The 23,037-nt window shown below is 43.1% G+C and overlaps 1 protein-coding gene across 3 annotated transcripts in view; it reads right to left on the minus strand.

Moving 5' to 3' along the window:
- The window catches only part of ARB2A (ARB2 cotranscriptional regulator A), a 276,984-nt gene that overhangs the window by 12,304 nt on the left and 241,643 nt on the right, over positions 1 to 23,037 (minus strand). For 2 of the 3 annotated variants that reach the window (XM_076361992.1, XM_076361994.1), the window contains exon 11: positions 13,804 to 13,985. The exons of the other annotated variant lie outside the window; for it this stretch is intronic. In XM_076361992.1, the coding sequence (XP_076218107.1) occupies positions 13,819 to 13,985 (167 nt within the window). In that variant the 3' untranslated portion in view covers positions 13,804 to 13,818. Of the gene's footprint in view, positions 1 to 13,803; positions 13,986 to 23,037 lie in introns of those variants that run through there. 3 annotated transcript variants of the gene reach the window in all.

Raw genomic sequence — 23,037 nt, forward strand, 5'->3', positions numbered from 1 at the left:
AAGGACTCACCCCCTTACATCAAGAGAGGTGAAACTTAACAGCCTAAACCCAAGTGATGCTGAAAATCCCGATTCAGCTGCTCACCACCCCAGGAGGTGTCTAAGCTCCACAGACACCTCAGCTCCTGACCTTAAAGCTTACACCGTATTACAGCATCGCTTCTGTACATGCTCAGAAACACCTCGGGCTTGACAGGGCAAATACTTTCACGGGTCTCAGGCAGATAGAGAGGCCTCCCCACCCCATAACGCTGAGTAGGTGCGCAAGCCTCAGGGGGAGGAATGCCCTCCTCATTCCTTCCTGAGGCTTCATTTACCCCAAATCTCTTCCCACTCCTTGCCTGTTTTTCTTCCATCTGGGACATCTACTTCTCCAGGACACCTACTTCTCCAGGACATCCACTTTTGCATTCCTCCCCCCCCATCTTGCCCACCTTGCAGCTCTTCTTGAACTCTTGCCCACCACCTGGCCCTGATCCTGTTGCATCTCATCCTCCCACCGACCCCAGCTCTTCTGTCCTCATGGCCCACCAATTTCTGACTTTTCCTGACTTTTCTTCAACCGTTTCACCAAGACCTCCTCCACCTCACTGCCACTGCATCCATCCAGTCTCTCCTCACCAACACCTTCGTCTTCCAGTTGCTGGGTCAAACACATCTTCCCTCTTCACATTTTATTCTTTCTTAACAGGAAAAGAAAGTCCCAGATGTGGCTTTGGCAGGTATTTAAAAAAAGCTGGACACAGGCTGCACCTACCACCCAGGTGTGGTGGTGAGGGCAGAAAAAGAGGACACATCCGTTAAAATGCAGCAACCCTACCCTGAATGATAAGAGGAATGAAGAGTTGATCCTCTAGGTGAGAATGATGGTTTAATGGGAGATTCAGTACATTTTTTAGTGACTTAATGGAAAGGAAACATGTCTGAGTTTGTAAAATGCCACGGAAGATGGAGCTGAGCCACCAGAGTACAAGCACCAAGTAACAAATGGAGTTAAAAATTCAGGTTTTGGGAGTCACTGACAGACTTTGTTCATTTTGATAAAATTTTAATTCTGTCAAGTAACTATAAAAAATTTGCTGGAAAAAAACGCAAAAAAATTTGCGACTTTGAGGTGTGAATAACCCTTGTGCACTTGCAATATGTCAATTATGGCTAACCCATACCAGATACATTTTTCTCATTTGCGTTTCATCAGCTGCTGTGTATGTACGTACACAAATACATATTTACACACACATATACACCCTGTACACCTAAGACCTGTATGACCCACTTACAGGAGTCTGCATAGCTGTATTAGTGAGCAAGATGGCAAGAATACAGTGCTGTTTCACCAGTGAATTTACACCGATATAGTGAGCGTTAACCTCCTTTTATTAGCGTGACCTTTGCTGGTCGTTGCTAATGAACATTCTTGAAGAAGGCATGTGATTGAACCCCTGACTGCGGGGTTTTATGGACAATGATCATTGTTGTGGGTCAAGTACACCTGTGCTGCAATCATAAAGTTAATAACCTCTACAACAACAGCTTTAGATGCGGCTGTCTCAGAAGAATGCCATTTCTGTAACTCACAGCCTTTGGAGATGCTATTTATAATTTATACCCAATCTGAAGCGCAAAGATTTTTCTCTCCTGCAAGTCACGGTAATCAATACAGGTCTGCACCTATTACAGCCCAATGAGGTGAAGTGCGTGGCAAGGATCAGCTGCGCCGGGCAAATGCCGTGGCTCATAAACATGGCTTTGCAAAAGAGCCTGTCTCCAGCGGCCGTTCCCAGCATCTATGCTGGGAGAACAAATAAAGGGGGAAATAATTCTTTGTAACAGTGCCATCCCAGCTGCTTAGTGTCACAAACTAAATTAATTGCATATTTGCCTCGGAACTACTCAGAAGCTTGAGTTTTTTTGGTGCGTTGCGTGGATTTCAGGCTTCTGCACCCTAATTCATAACACATCAAGACCTAATGCAGGATACTCTGAAGCTCCCATATCATGGAAACTGGCAATTTAAGACTAAACACTAATTCGCCAGGGCTTTGCAGATGTGAATTACGCTAAATTTAAGTAAGCTGAATAATATCACACTTCCTGTGACTTAACCTCAGAGATGTCATTAGAGGCAGAGTTTGAGATTAATGACCATAAAGCTGCATTTCACTCCCCGCTTAACCCTCCTCCACCTTTGCTGCAGCAAACGGCAGCTTTGTCTGGAAGTGCTCAGCGTGTTTCCCTTGTGCACGCGCCTTGCTTCCTACTTCTTCCGAACACCACCACCAAAAATCAGCCATGGGTGACGTTTGGGATGCAAGGGCGGCAAGCCAGCCACGCGGCGATGAGTTCGAGACAGGCGTCAGGTGGGGGAGGCGGTGAAGACTGGCATCGCAGCAGCGAAGTGAGGCGCAGGCAGAGCGAAGGCAGCCGTAGCGCAGACAAGACGAGAAGACACGTTGCGCGTTGGGATGCGTTGACCTCCGCCAACGCCCCGCCTGACATCCCTGTCTACGGGAGTCAGACGCACGAGCGTTGAGCGTGGGAGGTGGGTCTGCCACCAGCAGGAGGGAGAACTCAAAAGTCTGGGATGAACGTGAAGGGAAATACTAAGTTCACGATAAGGAAAAAACCCACCCCAACCAAACAAACCCTTAGGAGCGGGGGATGCTCACTGTGGGTTTGCACGTGTGACCGGTGGGGCCCCATTGCTGAGCTGCGGCTGGAGACAGCTCAGCAGGACACAGGAACCAAAGGGGTGAGGGACAGACAGGGGTTTCTCCTGGAGGAACTGCAGACCATGTCCTGGCTTGCATGCACAGGAAAAGCACAACCGGACAGAAAGCAGCCCCAAAATCAGGGTCTTTCTGCTAATCCAGTTGTAATCATCCAATTGCAGAGTGGTGAAGTTTTTAACCATTTCATTTAACCATTGCAATAATTAAATAAACTCCATTTGGGGGACCATATTTATTCCAAAATAGGGACTGATTCACTATTACCCTTTAAAAACCCCCCCAAAAAATCAAGCTCCAAATCTGTATCTTCAAGCTGACACGGTCATCTCAATGTTAAAGAAACAAGTTATGATTTCCCTTACCAGCCAGAGAGAAAAAAAACCCAAACACCCAAAGACAGAAAACAATGAAGCTTAATGACCTTGGTGCATTTCCAAAGGCAATTTTCATTTCAAAATACAGTCCTGATCTAGCAACTGATCTTTCCACGTGGAGTCTTCGAGCAGAACCAGTGCTGCTAAGTCAGACTGTGGAGCTCCCAGAAAAAGCAAGCAAGATCCCTCGTGTCATGGTAGAGATCTTTTGCCAAGCGTTTAGTGGGTTCTGAAGAAAACTTTAGTTTAGTCTCTCCCAGCTAGAAAGATGGTAAACCTTGGGAGCTGGAGATGGCCACGCAAGAACCCGCCAGGAAAGTATAGAAAGCAGGAAGCGGAAGAGAGATGAAATATTTAAATGAGTTTCAAAACTTGGTGATTCAAATTATTTTCTTTTCCTTACTTAGAGAATCTCAATTTTTTTTTTTTTTCAGAAAATTAGAACAAAATGAAAAGAAGTTGTTGGGATAATTTCTCTCCGAAGAATCACTGAGCTGGAATTATGTCATCTTGCATTAAAATTATCAGTTATTGCCACAGTTGGCCCACAAATATTATATTAAAAAGGTAGGAAGAAAATCACTTAAATACATTTGGGGAATTCTTTTGTTTGTGCCCTGTGCATATCTTTTAATACTTATTACTCCAATTTGGCTTGGTTTGTCTAAACCACCGTAGGTTGTTTTTTCAAAACAAGTTTAAAACGAACTGTTGATATATTAGGGGAAAAAACTGCACGGGGAAAACCAAGATTGAGGTGGGAGCTGAAGATATTCTAAATGAGAGCAATATCAGCATGCAGAAATGCACAGACAAGCACAGTTTGACAGTGACTGCTCATAAAAGATCCTGCAACGAGTTAATATGAAAACTCAGTCTCCTGTAGAGGAAAGTTAGAGGGGAGCTCATATATAAGCACTTGAGGAAACATTGCACTGTGGCTGGAACACATATAGCACATTCCCCGTTAGTCTGGGGATAAATGAAATGTTATAACCACAATATATTGCCATATTAAATTAAGAAAACATTTTTTTTCCCGTCTGTTGTGAAAAGAGAAAAATCTATGACTGACTAAAAAGCAAAGAACTTGCAGTCAACAACATCCCCATCTGTTTTGACATGTTTTTCAGCTCCAGCACCGGAATGACATGAATGCTTTGCATTGGTATCTCTGTAGCCGCGATTGTTACTTTCCGCAGGAACCCCACGGAGTTTTACAGCGCAAATATTCCAAATTTTCATGTGTTTCAAATGTTTCAGCACTGCTTTTCCAGGTCTGCATTCAGATGCACCGAAAGCCTACGGGACTGCCTCCGAGCAAGGAAGGAGTGCGAACCAAGGGGACAGGACATTGTAAATACAGGGTTTGCTCCCGTGCGGCTCTCTCCTCCGTGAAGTTGGGGTAACCAGCAGCCAGGCAGCTCAGGGAGCTTTGCCCCATGTTGAGGACTGTGCATCTGGGCGTCTGCAACGGGAGGATGGGGAGGAAAGATCTGGGAGGAACGGGTCCGGGAGAGGAGATTTGCCTCTTCTCCCCACAGAGAGCTCACACACCAAGGCAAAAATACAGCTGTATCACATACCATGGGACTTGCTTCCGTGCCAAAAAGCCTTCAGCAAAGCAGGACCATGACAGCAGCTGCAGCTGGGAGAGGAGCGGTGAAACCTGCTCACCAAGGTCGTGTCTTCTGCAGCGGCAGAAACTGGCACGGAGCCCTCGCATGGAGGATGCCCTGCCCCACGCCGCACACGGAGCAGATGCTCCTGCTCTTTTGCAAGAAGAGAAGTGGGGAACGCAAATCCACAGCCCCCGTGGTGGAAGTGCATCCCATCCACTACCATGATTAGGCAATGGGTGGAAGCATCAGGATTTGTCCCATAAGCGTAAGCGGAGGGGTCCTGGTGGGACATGTTTTTGCCACTGGTCTGAATGAAGAACCACCTCACCTGTGATTATTTTCATATTTTCTGCCCAGGAGATACTAAGGATGCACCCCGAAGGCATCGTGCCACTGAACTTGCAGAGTGCTGACTGGGCTGGACTTCTAATGTGCGTGCAAGTATTTAAATTAAGTTTCACAACAAAGGAGGTTCAGTAAAAAAAAAAAAATCCAACAAAACTAATAAAATAAATCTGTGACACGCATGCTTCGCAAATCAACTAGATGCAACAGCTTTGGTATGGCCTGAGAAGTGCTAAAACCAAATGCTTCCTTAGGACACCCATTACTTAATGTGGATTTCTGAAATATGAAAAGCAGATACGTTTTAATTGGGTTTAGTATCCCAAATGGGTCATGGAGCTATTCTTATCTGACTTTTGTCTACAATGCAAGTAGGTCCTCTGTAGTTGGGGATCTTAATAGTTCCCTTTATAAGGGCTTGTTTTCAGTTGCTTATAAATTTTGCCAAGCTAAGTATTTGCGATGAAAATTCCCATGCTCTCTCTCTGCCTCAGGCTGATTATTATTATTTTTTTATGTTTCAACCAAAAGGATTTAGTCACTTCAGGAAATAAGATTGAGGAAAAACATGTTTTGCCCCTGTTGGGGAAAAAAAAAAAACAAGAATAGAAAAGAAAAGAAGAGAATAGAAAAGAAAAGAAAAAAGAAAAGAGAAAAGAAAAGAAAAGAAAAGAAAAGAAAAGAAAAGAAAAGAAAAGAAAAGAAAAGAAAAGAAAAGAAAAGAAAAGAAAAGAAAAGAAAAGAAAAGAAAAGAAAAGAAAAGAAAAAAGAAAAGAGAAAGCCTTACAGGAATTTTGCTGAGCAGCTCCTGTGTCTATTCTTCACAGCAATAGTTTGAAATTTGGAAGGTAGGGTCCCTGTTGTCCTTTTGCAGTTCCCATGAAAAACCACCCAGCTTTTTGCCTAGTCACAAGCCTTTGAAAAGTCTCATTTGCATATGCTCAGCACAGAGTCCCCAGAATTTGGCAGCGGAACTGGCCAAAGACTCCTCTGAAGATGCTATTTGCAATGGGCAAGCTCCAGCCCAGGGCTAATGGGGCTGAGCCAGACTTTTTTTTTGCAACTGCTGCTCCCAGATGCTGCAGGCGATTGTGGCATCAGGCACAGGAACTAAGCGCAGGCAGCACTCTGTCCTTGGCTCCAAATGCAGGCAAAACAAGGGAAGAAGGGAAAAAAAGCAGCCTAGTGGAAACAGAGAGGAGGACCAGTCCTGGGGGGCAGAGGGAAGAGTGGACCAAGAGAGGAGATTGACTGTGCAAAAAGATCACAGCGAAGATGCGCGGAAACACCAAGGAGGTGGGTTTGTGGGTGAAGGAAAGACCTAGAAAAGCGGGAAACTGGCTGCAAAGAGAGGTCTGGATGCAAAGATGAGGGACAGCAGACAGTCTGGACACAGCAGGGACAGGAGGGCAGACATGGAGGGGAGGAGAGGCAGAAAGCTTGGGGACCACAGGGGGACGTGACTTTCCAAACTAGCTGAGAGCAGCCTTCTGGAAGACTCACCCGCTCCGAACAAAGACAAAACTGACCGACTGGGTCAGTGCTTCATTCTCCCTCGGCTGCGGTTCATTGAGAAGGTGACAATCTACTACTCTCATACTCTCAGCTCTTTTACCTCACTCCACCAGCCCACGTGTCTGAGCTCAAACTCTGGATCTGAAATTTCCACCTCTGCAACTGACCTGCAGCAATAGAGCATCACATGATAAAATTTCCCTTCTTCGTCTTACCGTGGTTAAAGAAAACAAATTGCACACAGAAAACTACATTAAGAGAATATTTGAAGCACACACGCTGAAGGGACAAGTTAAGGATACTCAGTTTAGTAAATGCCAGAATGGCTCAGGGACAAAACTAGGGGGGACGGTGCTTATTGGTATTGCTCTGGTACAGCCTTTGTCTATATTGTGTAGAGTTTTGTGCTGCCCTTCAGGGCACCACCAGGCTCCTCTGTTGATCCACAGCTATTAGATGGGAGTAGAGAGAGCTGGTCCAAAGAGACCGGGTGTTTGCAGCAGAACATGAAATAATTTCATTTATAATGCAGTACAATGAGTAAATGAAGGAGAATTTAATACAGCTTGCATATGGAAACTCATGTAGTAAAATGCTGTGCAATATATTGGCCATTACATAGGTAGTCAATGAAATTAAGTGTTGGGATAAAGAACCCCCAGGTATTTAAAGCAAAAACTAACGGCTATTTTAAAGAACCTCATTAGGGAATTAATCTCATTAAGGGAAAAATCCTTTATGGAGTTCCCAAGCTCCAAGGAGGGTTTTTTGGAGCATCTGCAGGCAGGAGTCTCACCACAAGCCTGCAGTTGATTCAGCCTCACCACTGAATCACTCGCAGTTGAGCTGGCTCTCTCGTCTTTGCCAGTGGAAAGGCACTGCTCGTGTGGTTTCTTACATCCAAAGTTTCCAGGTCACCTAACTTCCCAGTAGCTGAAGAAGAGCAAAGCTACCTCTAATGGCCAGTCGTATTTACTAACCTACGAGTCATATTTTTATCTTCACCTACCTGATGGTAACTGTTATTTCAGCCTGAGAGAGTAGTTGCGTTATGCTCTTGTGATCACCGTAAAGAATGAGAGATAATACAGAAATAATAATTTGTTATGGAAAAATAGATGAATGAGGTGCACAAGAAGGCAACTGAAAGCTTTGTGTTTCTATTATTTCATTCCTTCATGAGATGATGACTGGCAGTAATTTGAAGAGATCATGAATCCCTTAATTAGATCGTGTGCACCAACGGGATCCCCCCTGTAGACACTGAAGTGAGGTGACCTTTGTTTCACAGTAAGTCTGTTATTCTAGTCTCCTACCTGTTCAAAATAAACCTCATGTCAAGCCAAAACAATTGGTTTCCTGCAACTTTTTCCTAAGGAGGTGCACCAAAATTTCCTGAAGCATTAGCGTCTAACCTAGTAGAGGAGCTGAGTAACATATGTGATGGGCTGAACACGCCCGTCCCGACGGACACCACAGGTTGGCTCAGTCTGGAGAGGCACAAGCCACGGTTCTGCATATCTAGTGGCGCAAGAAAGGAGCTGCAGGGCTGCGCTCGCTGCAGGGGACAAATTGCCCTTGAAGGACACAACATACGTAGAAGCACAGAAGTATAAAATACAAAATGTTTGTCCTTTGTCATTGTTTGCTCTAGCACAAGCTTCAACTGGTCTGTCACTGTGCAGAGTAGTGGGTAACGCCAACCAATTAACACTTTGAACACTTCATACATTGTTGGAGCTAAGAATGGCTGGTCACTAAAAGCAGTATCACATCACATGCATCTGTAGACTCATCCCTGACGTTTGCTGCCATGGCTTTAGTCAACAGTTACTTATTTTTCGAGGTTTGGTTAACAGAACAGTGAAAAAAGAAAATGAACACATGCAAAAAACAGCGTGTAGAATCGTACAAGACATCATAAACATAGCAATGGCAGTTTTAATGGTAATCCTATAGGAAAGAACACTGCATCTAAATTTTTACTTTGTATGATGTATGATGCCATGACATATAATGAGTTACTTATTTTGGAACAACAACCATGCACTGTTTCTTTTCCTTGCTTCAGCTGTTAGCACATACATTTCTGTGCTAACACGATAGTATTCTTTGAGTGAGATAAAAAGGAAGGGCGACATAGCCACAGGCCACTCTGCAGCAAACAGAATCAATTACCCCCAAACAACAATTTAATTAATCAATTTGAGATACAGAAAATCTGCTGAGTCCAGTCAAGTCATAAAAGGCTCAGTTTCAAAAGCGGGTACCTAACACTCACACAAAATATGTAACAAGCCAGGCAAATTACAAAAGCATTAATCTGCCCAAAGAGGCAATCACCTGTACAAACATTCACGTTCGGTAGCATATTTACGACAATTACACTGCTCATGCATCATGTTACCGTTCAGATAACACAACACACGTTGCACACTCTTATCCGTGTTTTATGGCCAATATCTTTTAAATATTACCAGCTACTGTTTGTTGCTCTGCTGACTAGTGCCATTTCACAACACACCTCCGGACTTGGCAACGACGGACGTTGCCGTACGTACTCAACAGGAGTATTTTTTGCTCACCACCGCAGGATGCCGTACCTTTGCTCTGTGCAGTACAAAAACTGCTAACGCCGAAACCCCAGTTCTTAGTGGCTCTGAACTAGTGTCACGTTGTAGCACCTTGATTTATTCCAGCTGAGATTCTTAACCCGTGCATCTATCTGTACCCTTTTAATTTCCTGAGACACTAGGGAAGGAAAACGCTCTCTCTCCGACCATGGGCATATATGCATACAACCTAACAGACAGTGCCCTGGTGTGCATCAGCCTCTCAAGTATTTGGTAAAAGCTCTCCAATTACTAGTCAGATTTTCAGGAAAAGAACTCTTCTATTCCCTTTGTCTTGAATACAAACTGGGCACTAGCACAAACCTTTCTCTCTTAAATAGCTATATCCCACATATTTAACCCTCTGAAGCTAGAAACCAAGCAGCTAACCCATTATAGAAAGCCAAATGTGCACAAGACATAAATTAGATTGTTGAGTAACAGTCACTGGGCTTTACTGATGATTTTTGGTTTTGCATGTTCTTCCCCTTCAAAACATCTTCCCCCAAATTTGAAGTAATGTCATTAAGCACAGCAGACTACTCGGCAGGCTTCTCAGGTTAATAGGCAGGTAATGGTGAGTTTTCTTTAAAGGGCTCGTGATACATATGCTGATATAAGACTGATTTTTACTTAACGTGGATAAAGTGTGTGAATAACAGTGTGAAAAACCTGAAGCCAGAATGAAAACAAGAATTTGGCTTTTCACTCTTTAAAAATAAATACTGGAAAATTGTTTCATTTAATAAAATTGCAAACTTTGCAAACGATATAGCCCCCCCCCCCGTAGCCTCTTCAAAGAAAATACGGCTAAATTATTACACAAGTGGCAACATAAATCTGTTCTTCTCTGGCACTTTTGCTAAGAAGATTGTTTGAGCCGTGAATTTGTAACAAGTTTTAACTATGACATGATGAAAAGCTGGCACTTTCACAAAGCTCCAGCAACAGAGAAATACTCCACATCAGGTAGCAGTGCTTAAAACCACTGCTTTTTGCCTTCCTTTACCTGTGGCATGGTTCACGACTCTGCAGTCATGAGGATCAAATGTCCTATGGACCCCTTGGGATTTATCTCCTTAACCTGGAAGCTTGAAATTATGGGGCATGGTACTGGATGATGTAGATATTCCCCTTCAGTTCTATCTGTTTTCATTTATGACATTAAAAATAAAACCAGCAAAATTCTTGAACAGTTATTCCATGTCCCAGATCCTCTTAGGAGGAACAGGCCAAAGTCAAGCTTGCTGAGCCATGCCCCAACCAGAATCCCCACGGTTTTATAGATTTAAGTAGCTTAACATTATTTCAGTGTGCCACACCGTCACAAAGGGGCATTATAAGTGTTAAGGTTGTCAGTCTGCTGAGCTATCAAAGATTAGTTCATGTAGAAATGTATCAACATCCTTCATATAAAGCTAATCAAATTTGAAATTACTGACATGTCACCTTGAGGAGGAATTTGATTTATTATTTGCAAAGTAATCCAGAAAACAGTGAGATGCACAGCTGTAAGAATTACTGTTACACGGACTTTGTGACATTACATTAGTTTTGTTGTTGCTTTTGTGCCTTCACGAAATAATAATAAACAACAAAACTTTCTTTGCGCCATTAAGGTGCATGAATGTGAAATGTGGCTGCTTAGAAGTAATAGCTCAGATCTAAAGCTGCACAAGAGTTGTTTGCTGTTAGTTAATGATACGAGGCGGAAAGCACAAAACCGCGTGCAGCCATTTTTCCTCTCTGCAACGGTCCCATACTTAGTGCGGAAAGTCGCCAAAAGTCATTTCAGCTCTATGACCTCCCTTGCTTGTTTCTCCCCACTGGGTAGCGGGGCCTGTTCCAGTGGGATCAGATTTTAAATGTCATGCAAATAGCATGCAAATTTTTAAATGTCATGCAGTTTAAGTGCATACATAATTTGTAGCATATTTACTTATTTGTGCTCATAAATCACGACGCCTGCGAACACAAACCAGGCGTGCAGCTGTGTATACACTTCTCATGCACAAATGTACATTAAGCCCTTCCGAAAACCTGCCTGCTTTTAACTTTACATCAGACACATGACTCGGCTTTGTCTTTAAGATAAAGACAATGTAGGATCCCATTCAAAAAAGTCACGCACCTAGTTAACTGGACTGCAGTATTCATTCAATCTGTACCGCAATTTAACACACAGCACTCACATACACCATAGACTAAGTTCTCTGAAGTAAAGATTTATTTTTAGCACTGATATTTGCTCCTTGTTGTAATGTATAGTTCTGTACGTATATGAATGCATGTTTATGGCACAACGTAAATAAGAATTCTGCATTTGAGATCAGCTATCCTGGTAAGTAAATGACTATGCGTATAAACAAATCTGTTCACTACCTTCAAATATTTTTATTTGTCATATAATTATATCTCATATATATCCTCACAGATGTATAAAATATATTCTTAGGAAAATTGCCACAGAATGTTGTTGCTTATATTAAGTAAATGGTATATTTGTGTACTGTGCTCCATACTTACATGCACGAAGCATATTTGTATACATATAGAACTGCCAAATATTTCACTTCTGTTACTATACAAACAGGTTGATATTACTGAAAAAACCCCATCCCTCTACTAACTTTCCTGAGTGTTTTTGAGACTGCGTTACCAACATACCTTTCAGAAAATGTCTTTTTGTACTGATAAGGCTACATCACACTAGAACTAAGGATACTATACAGCTAGGTAGGTTTGCAGCTAAGAACATAGTTTTTATCAATCCAATTAAATCAAGACTTATTCAAGCTGCAGCCGTCACTGCTGACATTACCTGCTATCTCACGGTGTCAAACCCTCCACCAGAATTCCTACCTGGACGTAACCTGCCATTTCCCCATGGCGGCTCATTTTGGGTATTACCAGCTAAATTTTTGGACCAAGTTACCAAACCTTTCCTTTCCCAGATGCCGAACGCGAGCTAGGATACATGGTGTTCCTTCTCGTGTTTCATCACCAAACCCTGCAGCAGGGACCAGAGGTGCCGGGATAGACCAATAAAATAAACTGGAGAAGTATGCAGGAGAAGGTAAAATGAAACCGTGAAGAACTGGCTTTTTACCATATTCCAAATTTTCTTCTTATCCCCAGTGTGGGCCTTGCTAATCCATAAAAAGAGACAAAAAGTGCACTTACTGGTGGCTTTGAAGACACTTGCTTCAAACTGCATCAATAAGATCAAGAGGAAGCTTAGATTCTGAAACTGTGGGAATTTTCAAAATGGAATTTAAATAACTAAAAGAGTAACAGGGGATGTGAGGTGAATTTCAAAATATTAGCGTTAACAACGTTCTTTTTTTAGACAGGTTCTCTCTGGCAAATAAAGCCGTTAAGTGATTTCAATAGCATCAATATTATACACAAAAATGTGCTATCATTAATAACAATGAAAAAGAAAAGAATTCTCATGGGAGATATAAAACCCGTGTGCAACAAGTTATACCCTCACTCTCCTAATCCAGTCTGAGCCATTTATTTTCATGTTTTTTAAATATATTAAAAGGCTTGCTTCCCTCCCCCCCCCCCAAAAAAAGCACCTTTTAAGAAGCATTCATAACACTGTTACAGAAGTAGAAAGCAGTATGTTAGCACAGATGACTTTGTCTACTGGTTATTGAAAGGAAGGATAGCCCCCGATGCCCAGGCTGAAGCTGACCCGATAGATCAAACCCTCGGGGTCTTGAATTCACATTTCATAAGCTTAATATCCTGCCTGATTTATGATTTGCCTTCTTAAACAAAGAAGATTGTACTTAACAACTTTACTTTTGTGTGGGTAACTGTTGATCTGAAAATGGCACATAAAATGCATTTACATCAGCACTGCTAATAGGCCCATAATGATTCTTTATTATGTTTCAGTGAAAGGCAACTGAGTGACAGGTAACTGATTTTGTAGATCAAATAACTTTCTGCCACCCCCACACAGCTCCCAGCTGCCGCACACTTTATATGCCAATACAAATACAGTTGTAAAGTAGACAAATATATTATAACTATGTTATTAAATGAGACACAACACGGGGTGTTGGAAGAATTTGAGAGCTGTTCAATGCCGTGACTGGGAATTACAAGCACGTGAAATCAAGCTCTAAAGGGGTTTGAGTGCAAAACTAGTGCAGCCCTCCCTCTGCCACTTTTTTATATAAGATTTCAGAAGTGATTTTCCTCAGATAATACCTGTGGTTTTTTTTCTGCAGAGGGCTGGAGAAGCCCGGACCATGCTCTCACTCTAGGTGTAACAGGTATTTAAAGCAAAGGATTTCAGTGTAAAGACAGATGTGCAAAACTCCCAATACTGAAGGGTGATGGTAACGACACCATGCAGCTGCGATGCGCGCTCAGCTGAAACACTGCAAAAGCCTCCCATGTGCTGAATTTTATTTTTATGTGCTACACCGCGAGTAAATAACGATAAGACATCAAAGCCTGTCTGATAATCTTTGACAACAACCCTAACCCTGTCATCGCGGCCACGGGAGAAACCGGCACATACTCAGCCCTGACCCACCGAGCCTTTTATCTGCGTGTGTACTCTCCACAGACGAGCAAATAAAGGGCAACTGGTAATTTACACATGAATCAGCTTTCTCGGCAGAGCAGGCACCAGAGACGTCCCTTTTCTCTGCCGTGGAGAGGAAAAGCATCCAGGTCTGAGCTTGTCTCCCCAGAAATCGCATGAGCCAGAGCGATGCGTCGGGAAACGGCGGGTCGGCAGAGGGATGCTCTTCTGGACACCTGATAAAAAATGGCATCCACAAAGGAGCAGATGAATATTGAGCTTGAAACAGGACTGACAGCAGCAGCGGGCCTTTGTCCTATTCAAAACAGGTAATGTCATACAAACCGAAGCGGAGATACAATCCTGATAGAAGATTATACAAGATACCTGAGCGGATATCTGTAAGGAATTCAGCCTACATTTTAATAAGGTGTGAATTTCGCAGTGCCTCAGGTCTCATTTCCACTCGCCTGCAGCTGCCTTTTGAAAAGGTACGCGGATCGTCTTGGGCTTACGAGAGGCCGGACACGGGCGTGCATTAGCCAGCACTGATAAAATAATCCATGAACTTTATTCGTGATGAAAATTAGCCTAAAATGTTACAACGTGAAAGTCAGCTGTAAAGATAATGCAGTGATTACTTCCAGCCCATGTCTCATTATGAAGAGAAACTTTTATCGGTCCACAGGCACCATTCATACTCTCTTACCCATGGTTAAGAGAGGTGAAGTAGGGTACAGCACTGCTCTGTTGAACAGCCAAGGTGTCGGAAGCATTTCTGTAGTTTAAGCCATTGCAAGCATCATACAGCTATAAAACAAAGGCAGATAGTTTTATTGCTAGATTTAGCATTTTTTAAATGTCTATTTCTGAAAACTAAGTTTTCATTCATTACAACATCCACTCTGCTGCTGCTGTGAGTTTTCTCTGCAGTCTTAAAATCGGGAGGATGCAGCAGACTGGCATCAGTGAAAAACCTGAATTAAAAGTCAGAAGCCAGGTCACCCAGCACTGCACATGCTTCTTTCTCAGCATCAGCAGACAAGGCCCCTTCGGTGGTACCCTCCTTGAGGAAGCCTGAACAAGGCTTTTTGGAGGCAGTGGCTCTTGCTTGGAGCTGATGAAGTATTTCAGAGAGACATATTTTCCTTTCCTGGGTCTTCTTCCACCCCACCGCTGATCCTGCTTCCCTAAGCCCCATCCATCACTCTCTTGTCCCCACTTCTGCCACTTGTGCTAACATTTGCTCAGAAGGGCCAGGACAGATTAGAAAGGTGGGGGTGAAACCGCCATCACTGTCCATCCTCCAGGCAGCTCTTAATAACTGTAGGCACTAAACAAACACATAATAAAGCACAACTATTTAAAACTAAAAAAAAGAAAAAGAAAAAGAAACAAGTCTAGTGTGACTGATGCCATGTCTTTGCCTTCTCTAAACCTGAAACTGAAATGTAAAATAAAACCTGATGTTTTCCTTCTTTATACCCCAGGTAAATTTCCTGCTCTTTACAACTGCACCTTTTTATTGGGGTTATACCCAGCCTATCTTTTGTTTAACCTCCCCAAAACCATATTCATTAGTGAAAGTGCTTACACTACACATCCTTCCTTCCTAAAATACATGAGAATAAAGATATGGTTAAAGGAACTGATTTTGCATTTCCGAAAGAATTCTATGAGAGCAACAGCCATGTACCTGATGGACAAAACAGACCTACTGAATCCGACTGTTTTAGTATTTACATTGTGATACACAGCTTTAAAATAATGATATAGGGTATGCATTCATGTAAATTTAATAGCAATACAGCTAATATCAGATCTGAGTTTATTAGTGTGGTGCATTTTCTGTGAGTAGGGTTTGACTAGATGCCAATGAGTCTTGAACTATGTAGTGAAGCCAATTAGCTCTAAGAAATAAACTGATACTTCTCTCTAGTGTCATACTAACTGCTACAGTATGAATTATGCTGCTGATAAAGATGTTGCTATGAGCCAAAACATGACTACAAAGACTTAATCAACTTGCAACATTTACATAATCATAATAAGAAATTCAGCTTTGAAAGAGTTGCGTTTATGTTGCTAAATGTATGTCTTCAGCGGACATTGAAAACAAAGGTAAAAATCCAATATAAAACACAGGTTTTTTTTCATTGACATGAAATCTCATGCTCTCTCTCTATTTTCCGAGACTGACACTTGGCTCACGTTGGCTGCCGCTGTTGTGTAAATCCTGTGTAACATCCCTAAAACCATTCTCACCCGATTCGTTAAAGCCCGCGCTGCTGCTCAGGCTCACCAACTTGACCATGGTCACTATATTGCCTTTTCCTCTGGTCCTGCCAATCAACCCCTGCCCTGCAGATACTCCTCCTGAACGTTACTGTAAAGACCTTTTTTCATATTTTACAGCTTTGACCATGCACTCTTCTCTTTGCATCCTTTGCCGGCTCTGCTTTCTTGATCATGTCTAACGTAAGGAAGTTGTTTTCACTTTCAGAGCCCAGGGGCTTCGTCCATGCTGATGAATTAAACATAACCAGGAACATTGTTGGGCACTGCATCCAGCTGGCACCGAATGGCCCGTGTCTGTCCCCCCTAAACTAAACCCTGCCCAACCCCAAAACAGGGTGATGGCATCCAGCTGCCTCTGGGGAACAGCCCCAGGGAAATCCTCGCTCCAGAACCGTGCCTGGAGAGCATCCCTTGGCATGGGCAAAGGTGCACCAGCAACTGCGTGAGGAGCACGAAAGCACAGGCAGCTGCATCCCAACACTCAGGACCATTCTCAGGCACTTTAATTTGCTATCACAGACATACGTGACCATCCTGCCTGCTGCCTAACTGACCCATCTCGTTTCAAACGCACTCCTGCCTCCGGTCAGCTCATTACACACTCCTCCAATGACTCATGCAATCTTTTTCATAAACTTCTGCAGACCTACTTGATTAACTTCCTTCAAGTTCTTCAATAAAGCTCTCCTTCGCTGAAATGCCTGCAAAGAATCAGAGTAATTAGGCTGCTGGTCCTTTTGACAGCCGCTATCACACCACACTACAGGGTTTTGACTATATCTGCCTATTACTTCTTTTTTATGTATTAGATTTCAAAATGTGGCGGGACTTTGCACAGTGCCTACCACAACCTGCCTGTAACTCTGACTGCCAAGCTCTCTTGAAGCAGAACTTGGATCCACCTGGCTTTGCTCTTGCCATAGTTCAGGTGAGCCATCTGTGTGGTTTTAACATGTCCAGGAAGACCTCTCTATGGAGAAACAGATCCTGGGCTGTGAGAGCAGGGCTGGCTGTCACGTCATGCAGAATTAGCGTGGAAGGGAGCTGACGAAGTGAGGTCACATCTAAGCACAGTGAGCTGTCTCAAGCTGGAAGAAGGAGACTCACAGGACACACACTGAAACAGTTTGCAGGGGAGTATCTCTACTGCCAAACGTGTTCAGAGGACCACACCAAGGGTAGGGCAGACCCCGCGCGTGTACCACTGCCAAGGTGGACGAGGTGTCATGAAGCTCTGCCTAACACCCAGTGGCTTCCCTTAACAGGGCCAGTTGAAAACTGCTGGAAAAACACAGTCGCCAGGTTTCCACCGTCAACACATTGCTGTTGATGGTGGAAACCTGTTTTGGTGGCTTACACCCTTTGACAGTCCTGTCAAGAAATCCCTTTTGCAGGCACCTGCAGAAGCTCTGAACTTGTCCCCAGCAAAGATGGACAACAGAAACAAAAAGGAGGTTGACATTTTGTGTTCACAACCAGGAAAGATTAAATCCTGACTGTCTCCCCCGGCACGCAGGTCCAAGGGGTCAAAGCCAGTGTAAGGTGTCCGTTGCCCCTCTCCCAGAACACATCCATATGGATTTATGTTTCCACCCTTTGAACATATGTTCTCGCTTTGCCTTCAGTTGCCTTGACTAGTTGAAGGGAAGCTTGTACCTTGCCTTTTCTCTTTCCACAGGAAAGCAGAGTCTGCCTCAGAGAGCCTGGGTCCTCAGTGGGAAGACAGAGGTCCCTCACATTTCTGCTGAACAAATCAGACACCTCCTCTGCAAACCTGATTCGACCGATGCTTATCTGGGACTTTGGAGCACAGCAATGTCTTAGCTCGTTTTCCATGTTCCTCCTTTAGCTTTATTAAGTTTCTTTTGTAGCTAGAAGATGGCCAACCTTTCTCATGGAGTCTAGCTGTAGCAAAACAGGTATCTCTTGCCCCTGTAGAGGTGCTAAAACACAAATATTCATTCCCATGTAGGATACACTAAAGTCATATTCTGACTGCAAGCAACATAGTCTTCTCTTTATGTCTAATTAAAAGCTAGCAGTGGACTGAATTCACTCTGTTTGCAAGAGAGCCAGACCATGAACTTCAAGACACAAGGGCAATGAGATGGCACCTGAATTAACATCGTTAGAAAACAGGGCAGGTGAACTCTGCCTGCGAAACCCAGCAACTTCTCTCGTCAGACAGTCCCCAGATAAAAAGACAATTAGATGTAGAAATAAGAACATACATACACATAACCTGACTTCTGAACAGGCCTGGGAAAAGCCAGAGGACCTCGCCACCACCCTGCCCAAAGCTCCCAAGCCAGGGATGTGCAGCACATCCCGCAGGCAGAACTCAACTCACGGACCAACCCCATTAACGCAACCGCTCGTTAGACGAACCCTGAATAGACAAACGGACAAAAGTCATTCTGAGCTGCCTTCTGAGGCTGAATAAACCTGTTCATATCAGTGAGAAATTCACTTGTGGTAGAAGACTGCCTAAACCATTTAAATTTTAACGTCATCTTTCCTACTCTTAGCTGGCTATGGTCTGATTCAGTAGCTGCTGAAGGAATTCACGCTCATTTAGGCAATTTGCAAACCAGAAGGAAAAAGGACAGGACCAGGAAGGAACAATGAGGTAGAACGCAATTCACAATTTGGGTGGGCTAATCCGAACATTTAATATCCCAAGTAATGCTGCGTCCTCTGGAAGGAATAACTTGAGGCGGGACCTGGGTCAATAAACTGTTTGCAGGAGACCTTTAGCACAACTGTACTGATAAATTTGCTGATAAAGACTTCTGTTGTTTCTTTGATTTAATTCCATCGATAATTTTATTTCTTCATTCACCTTTTCTACCCTGCCTTTCCAGCTGAGTCGAGCCTGAGGACAGTCATAGACATATATATATTTTTATATATTAAAAAAAAAAAAAAACCCAAACCAAAAATCCCCCCCCAAGCTGACACAAAGGACCACCATGATTTGGATGGTGTAAGGTGCCCCCGTACCACTGCAGTTATCACGACCTGCTCAGGGTCACTTCTGCAGCATGCACAGACCCTCCCTCCACCTGCTGAACCAAGGTCCTGAGCCCCTTCCTCACACGGGGCTCCTACGTGGCTATGCCTCTTCAATTTACAAGACACAGTGGAGCTGAAAACATACCAGGGGACCAACCACAGCTGGTGGCTGACCTGGGAAAAAAAGCTGCAGAAATGGTGTATGCAAATACTGTGTTGGAGAAGAGATGTATTTTTGCACGTCAGGAATAACACGGTCATCATGCAGAAATACTTGCAGATGTGCCAAGCTGGGTACGTTTCTCTTTTTAATAAGGATTACCTATCTATTTAAAGAACAGGCTAGGTATTTAAATGAATGATTTGGAACTTTATTGGGATTCATGGAATTTGATTAAGTGCATTTTCCTGTCACTCAGGTAAGTATTTTTATTAATCTGTGACCTGCCACCAAGAATAAACATGAAATAGCGATTTGCTCAACTTTTACCCATTAGAATTGTTCAAATGTGTCTCTCTCACATGCATTATCTCTCCCCCCGTACACACGGAAGACAAATTATGCAAAACAAAAACATTTGACTGTTAATAACATACAGTAGGAGAACATGATTTAAACCTCTATGTTAAATATTGTTTTAAGGAAGACAAAGTTTTTCTTAGGACAAAAGCAGCTAGAGGTTTAGTTAAAATTAGTTTAAAGTGCAAAATATTTGCATTTAATTTGATTTAGATGTTAGCTGAAAACATCTCATAAAAAAAAAAAAAAATCTCTGTTTGCACGACTCACTGTAAAAACGGTAATGTCTGTTCCTGTATCAGGGTGCACTCCAGGCTTCAAATAAAATTTCAGACATACATTGCACTTTCTGCACTGTTCCCCGCAACTTTTTTTTAATACAGAGTACATTTTATGAAAACAAAATTTATATTTTAGGAGCAGAGAGAGTTGAAATAACAGCATTTAAGGGACTGCTTAGACAGTATTACTTGTTTGACACTGAAGGTTTTGTTTTGGTACACAGAATATAAAACCATTTCCTCAAGATATTTTGTGTTCAGCATAAAATATTAAAAATGTCTCATTTCCAAGAGATCTGGTGGGAGTTCATGACAGATGTGTTATATCTTTTTTTTGAAATTTTTTGCAGCATTATTGCGTCTAATTAGCCCTGATGATTTACCCATGACAGTATGAACTTCTTGAGAGGAAAGAAAAAGTGGAGCATAATCTTTGGAGCAAAGAACAAACACGTTTTTGGGGAGATGGGAGGGAGCTAAAGCACCGACTCGATGTGGTTTATAACAAATGCCCACAAGTAGCCCTGGGAGTTTTCACTTATTTATGCACCGCCATATGATCCATCTTTTTGCCTTCAGCGCTACAAACCAGCCTTGGTGCAACGTGCTCTCCAGGCGTTGGCTTAGCAATCGTGTCGCTGCTCCTTATCTGTGTCTGACGACTAGTTACGGAGGACCAACCGCTACGGATGAGCTAAAGGTGATGCTAAAAGCCTGCCACGGACGAGGGGAGGCACCGCTGAACACCCCTCTCACGCACCCCCCTCTCCAGGCCACCAGCTCAAGATTACGGAAGACTCCGGGAACTGAAGCGTGAACTGTCCCTAAAAATGTTTATTTTTGCTGGCAGGGCTTCTCCCCTCTTTGGGCCCCGTGTAAAAATACCTTGTCAGAAGTTTCTCGGAAGACTCGGAGGTTATCAAAGGAAGCTCGCAGCCGCAGCCAGCGGGACCCGCCGAGGAGACCACGGTGGCCAGGTAGCCACCAGAGAAACCGAGCGGACAAACGCTGGCGCCGGCAGGGGAATGCAAAAAACATTTGTATTGAAGGCAAGGAAAATGCACAAAGTTAAGATTTTTAAAGTTTCAATTAAAACATCGCCGGTGTTTTTTTCACCTGACTGTAGCCCCATATGGCAAGGTCAGCCCTTTCAGTGAACAAACAGCTCAGTCGCCTCCAGTGTAGCTGTTATCTGCCTCAACAAGGGGAGACATTTGGCACAGCCTAAAGCTGGGGCATGAACCCTGGCTAAGCTTAAGACATTTATCTGACAGCATCAGCTGACACTCCACAAACACATTTGCTCTCCGTGACCCCAGAGCATTCGTGATTAATCAAAAATGTATCTTGGATCTTGAGAACAAGCTACAAGCAGGCACACAAAAAAAGAATATGCTCTCGATCTCGCTTATCGACTCCAGAGGTATATTGAATTTAGAAATAGCAAATAGAATAAAATGATCAATATGTTCTCACTTGTCCATGGAAGAGCAAACTTTATCCCTCCAGCAACAAACATTGATCATGTAAATGTTTTGGAGCTGCTTTCAAGTAAAGAAAGCAAAGGCATCGGGATTTTTGGGAGGGGTATTAGATGGAAAAGTTGCCGACGTACGTGCGCTAGCACTTGGTTGGAAAGTATGCAAAGAGCATTTAAAGCCGTGGAGTGCGGCAATGCACCTGAACCACCTCCACCGCTGCGGCCGTTTCCACCAGTACATATTGCTAACATCCAGTGTGGGAAACACTGTGCCAAGTGATCTTAATAAAACATTATAGAGGGGACTTTAAAACTTAATGAAGGCACATAATCTGCTTCAGAGAAAACTCCCTGCCTTAATTTAAATGAGACACAGTTATAACATATCCCCTATGCACTGTTTACAATTTATAATTTATGTCTCAGTTCAAATACACTAGTTTCTGCAGTCATCTGCTAAGTGATATGATTAGCATTTGAATATTGTAATATTCTGCTTCTCGATACTCAGAGTAATATGATGCAGTGCATTTGTATTTTAATACTTTTTTTTATTCACTAATAAGCATACCAAGCTCTAATTAGTTGCGAAGAAAGAAATCACGCGCCCCACCCAGCCTAAATTGAAAATGGTTATATCTCTGTAAAAACTCTCCACCATTTCACTTATTAAATCCCACTCTTTCCTGGTTACCTACTGCTCAGGCTACAAGTCGTTTGTGCTCATACAGCACCATCACTCTACTATAGCAAAACTACTGTATGTGCTCTGGTCCCTGTTGGCACGGCAAACAAACTTTCATTGCATGTGCTCTCTATAAAATGGTGGTACTAATTAGAAGATATAAACTCATGCTGAGACTTGATATGAACTGGCTTTATGCATCTACTAAGCTCACAGCAGTATTAGATTTATACTGTTGATGCCCTCAACTAATATTCAACTAGAAACTTACAATTTTTTAAATCTGCAGAAAAACGAAACAAAAGTGATGGTGCCTCATTAATGCAATTCGCAGAACCTCAGTAATCCACACTCCACTAATCTCCACATTCATAAGCAGCGCACAGAAAAAAGCCTCTTCTTTCGGCAAAGACTGAGAAGCAGAACGGCGTAGTGAAAATTGACGCCGGTATTACCTAGCGTCCATACGTCACTTTTCCACGGGCAGGCCTCAAAGGGCATGGCAGCAGAGGAGCAAGCATCACCCTGGTTTACGGAGGAGGACCCCGAGGCGCGGAGCCGACCTCCCTGCAGCCTGGAAGTGGTTATTAGCACACGGTGATCAGCCACGCGACCCAGACTGCCACCGTTAAAACCATCATGCTATGTTTACTTCAAAAAAAAAAAAAAAAAAGGAGGGATTTGCCCGTCCGCAGGACTTGGAAGTTACTCAGGTACCCAAACTTCAACCTGGTCTAAGACATTGCATATATGTAGGTTCATGACGACCCCGCTCGAACTCTTGCACCATGAGCTGTGGGCACTAGACATCACAGCTGTGTGTTTTGACATCCATGGTGAAAATGAGCAGAAAATCTGACTGTTCCATATCAAGAAGTATTTTTACTAGTGCTAATGCGCCTTAAATACCTTGTTCCACAGATGAGTGGCCTGGCACCTGCTGCATGAGAAATAGCCAATTACTGTTCAGTGTCTCTAATTTTCTGATTCAATTAGCATGCTTCAGAGC

The sequence above is a fragment of the Aptenodytes patagonicus genome, chromosome Z (assembly GCF_965638725.1).
Source record: "Aptenodytes patagonicus chromosome Z, bAptPat1.pri.cur, whole genome shotgun sequence".
NCBI lineage: Eukaryota > Metazoa > Chordata > Aves > Sphenisciformes > Spheniscidae > Aptenodytes > Aptenodytes patagonicus.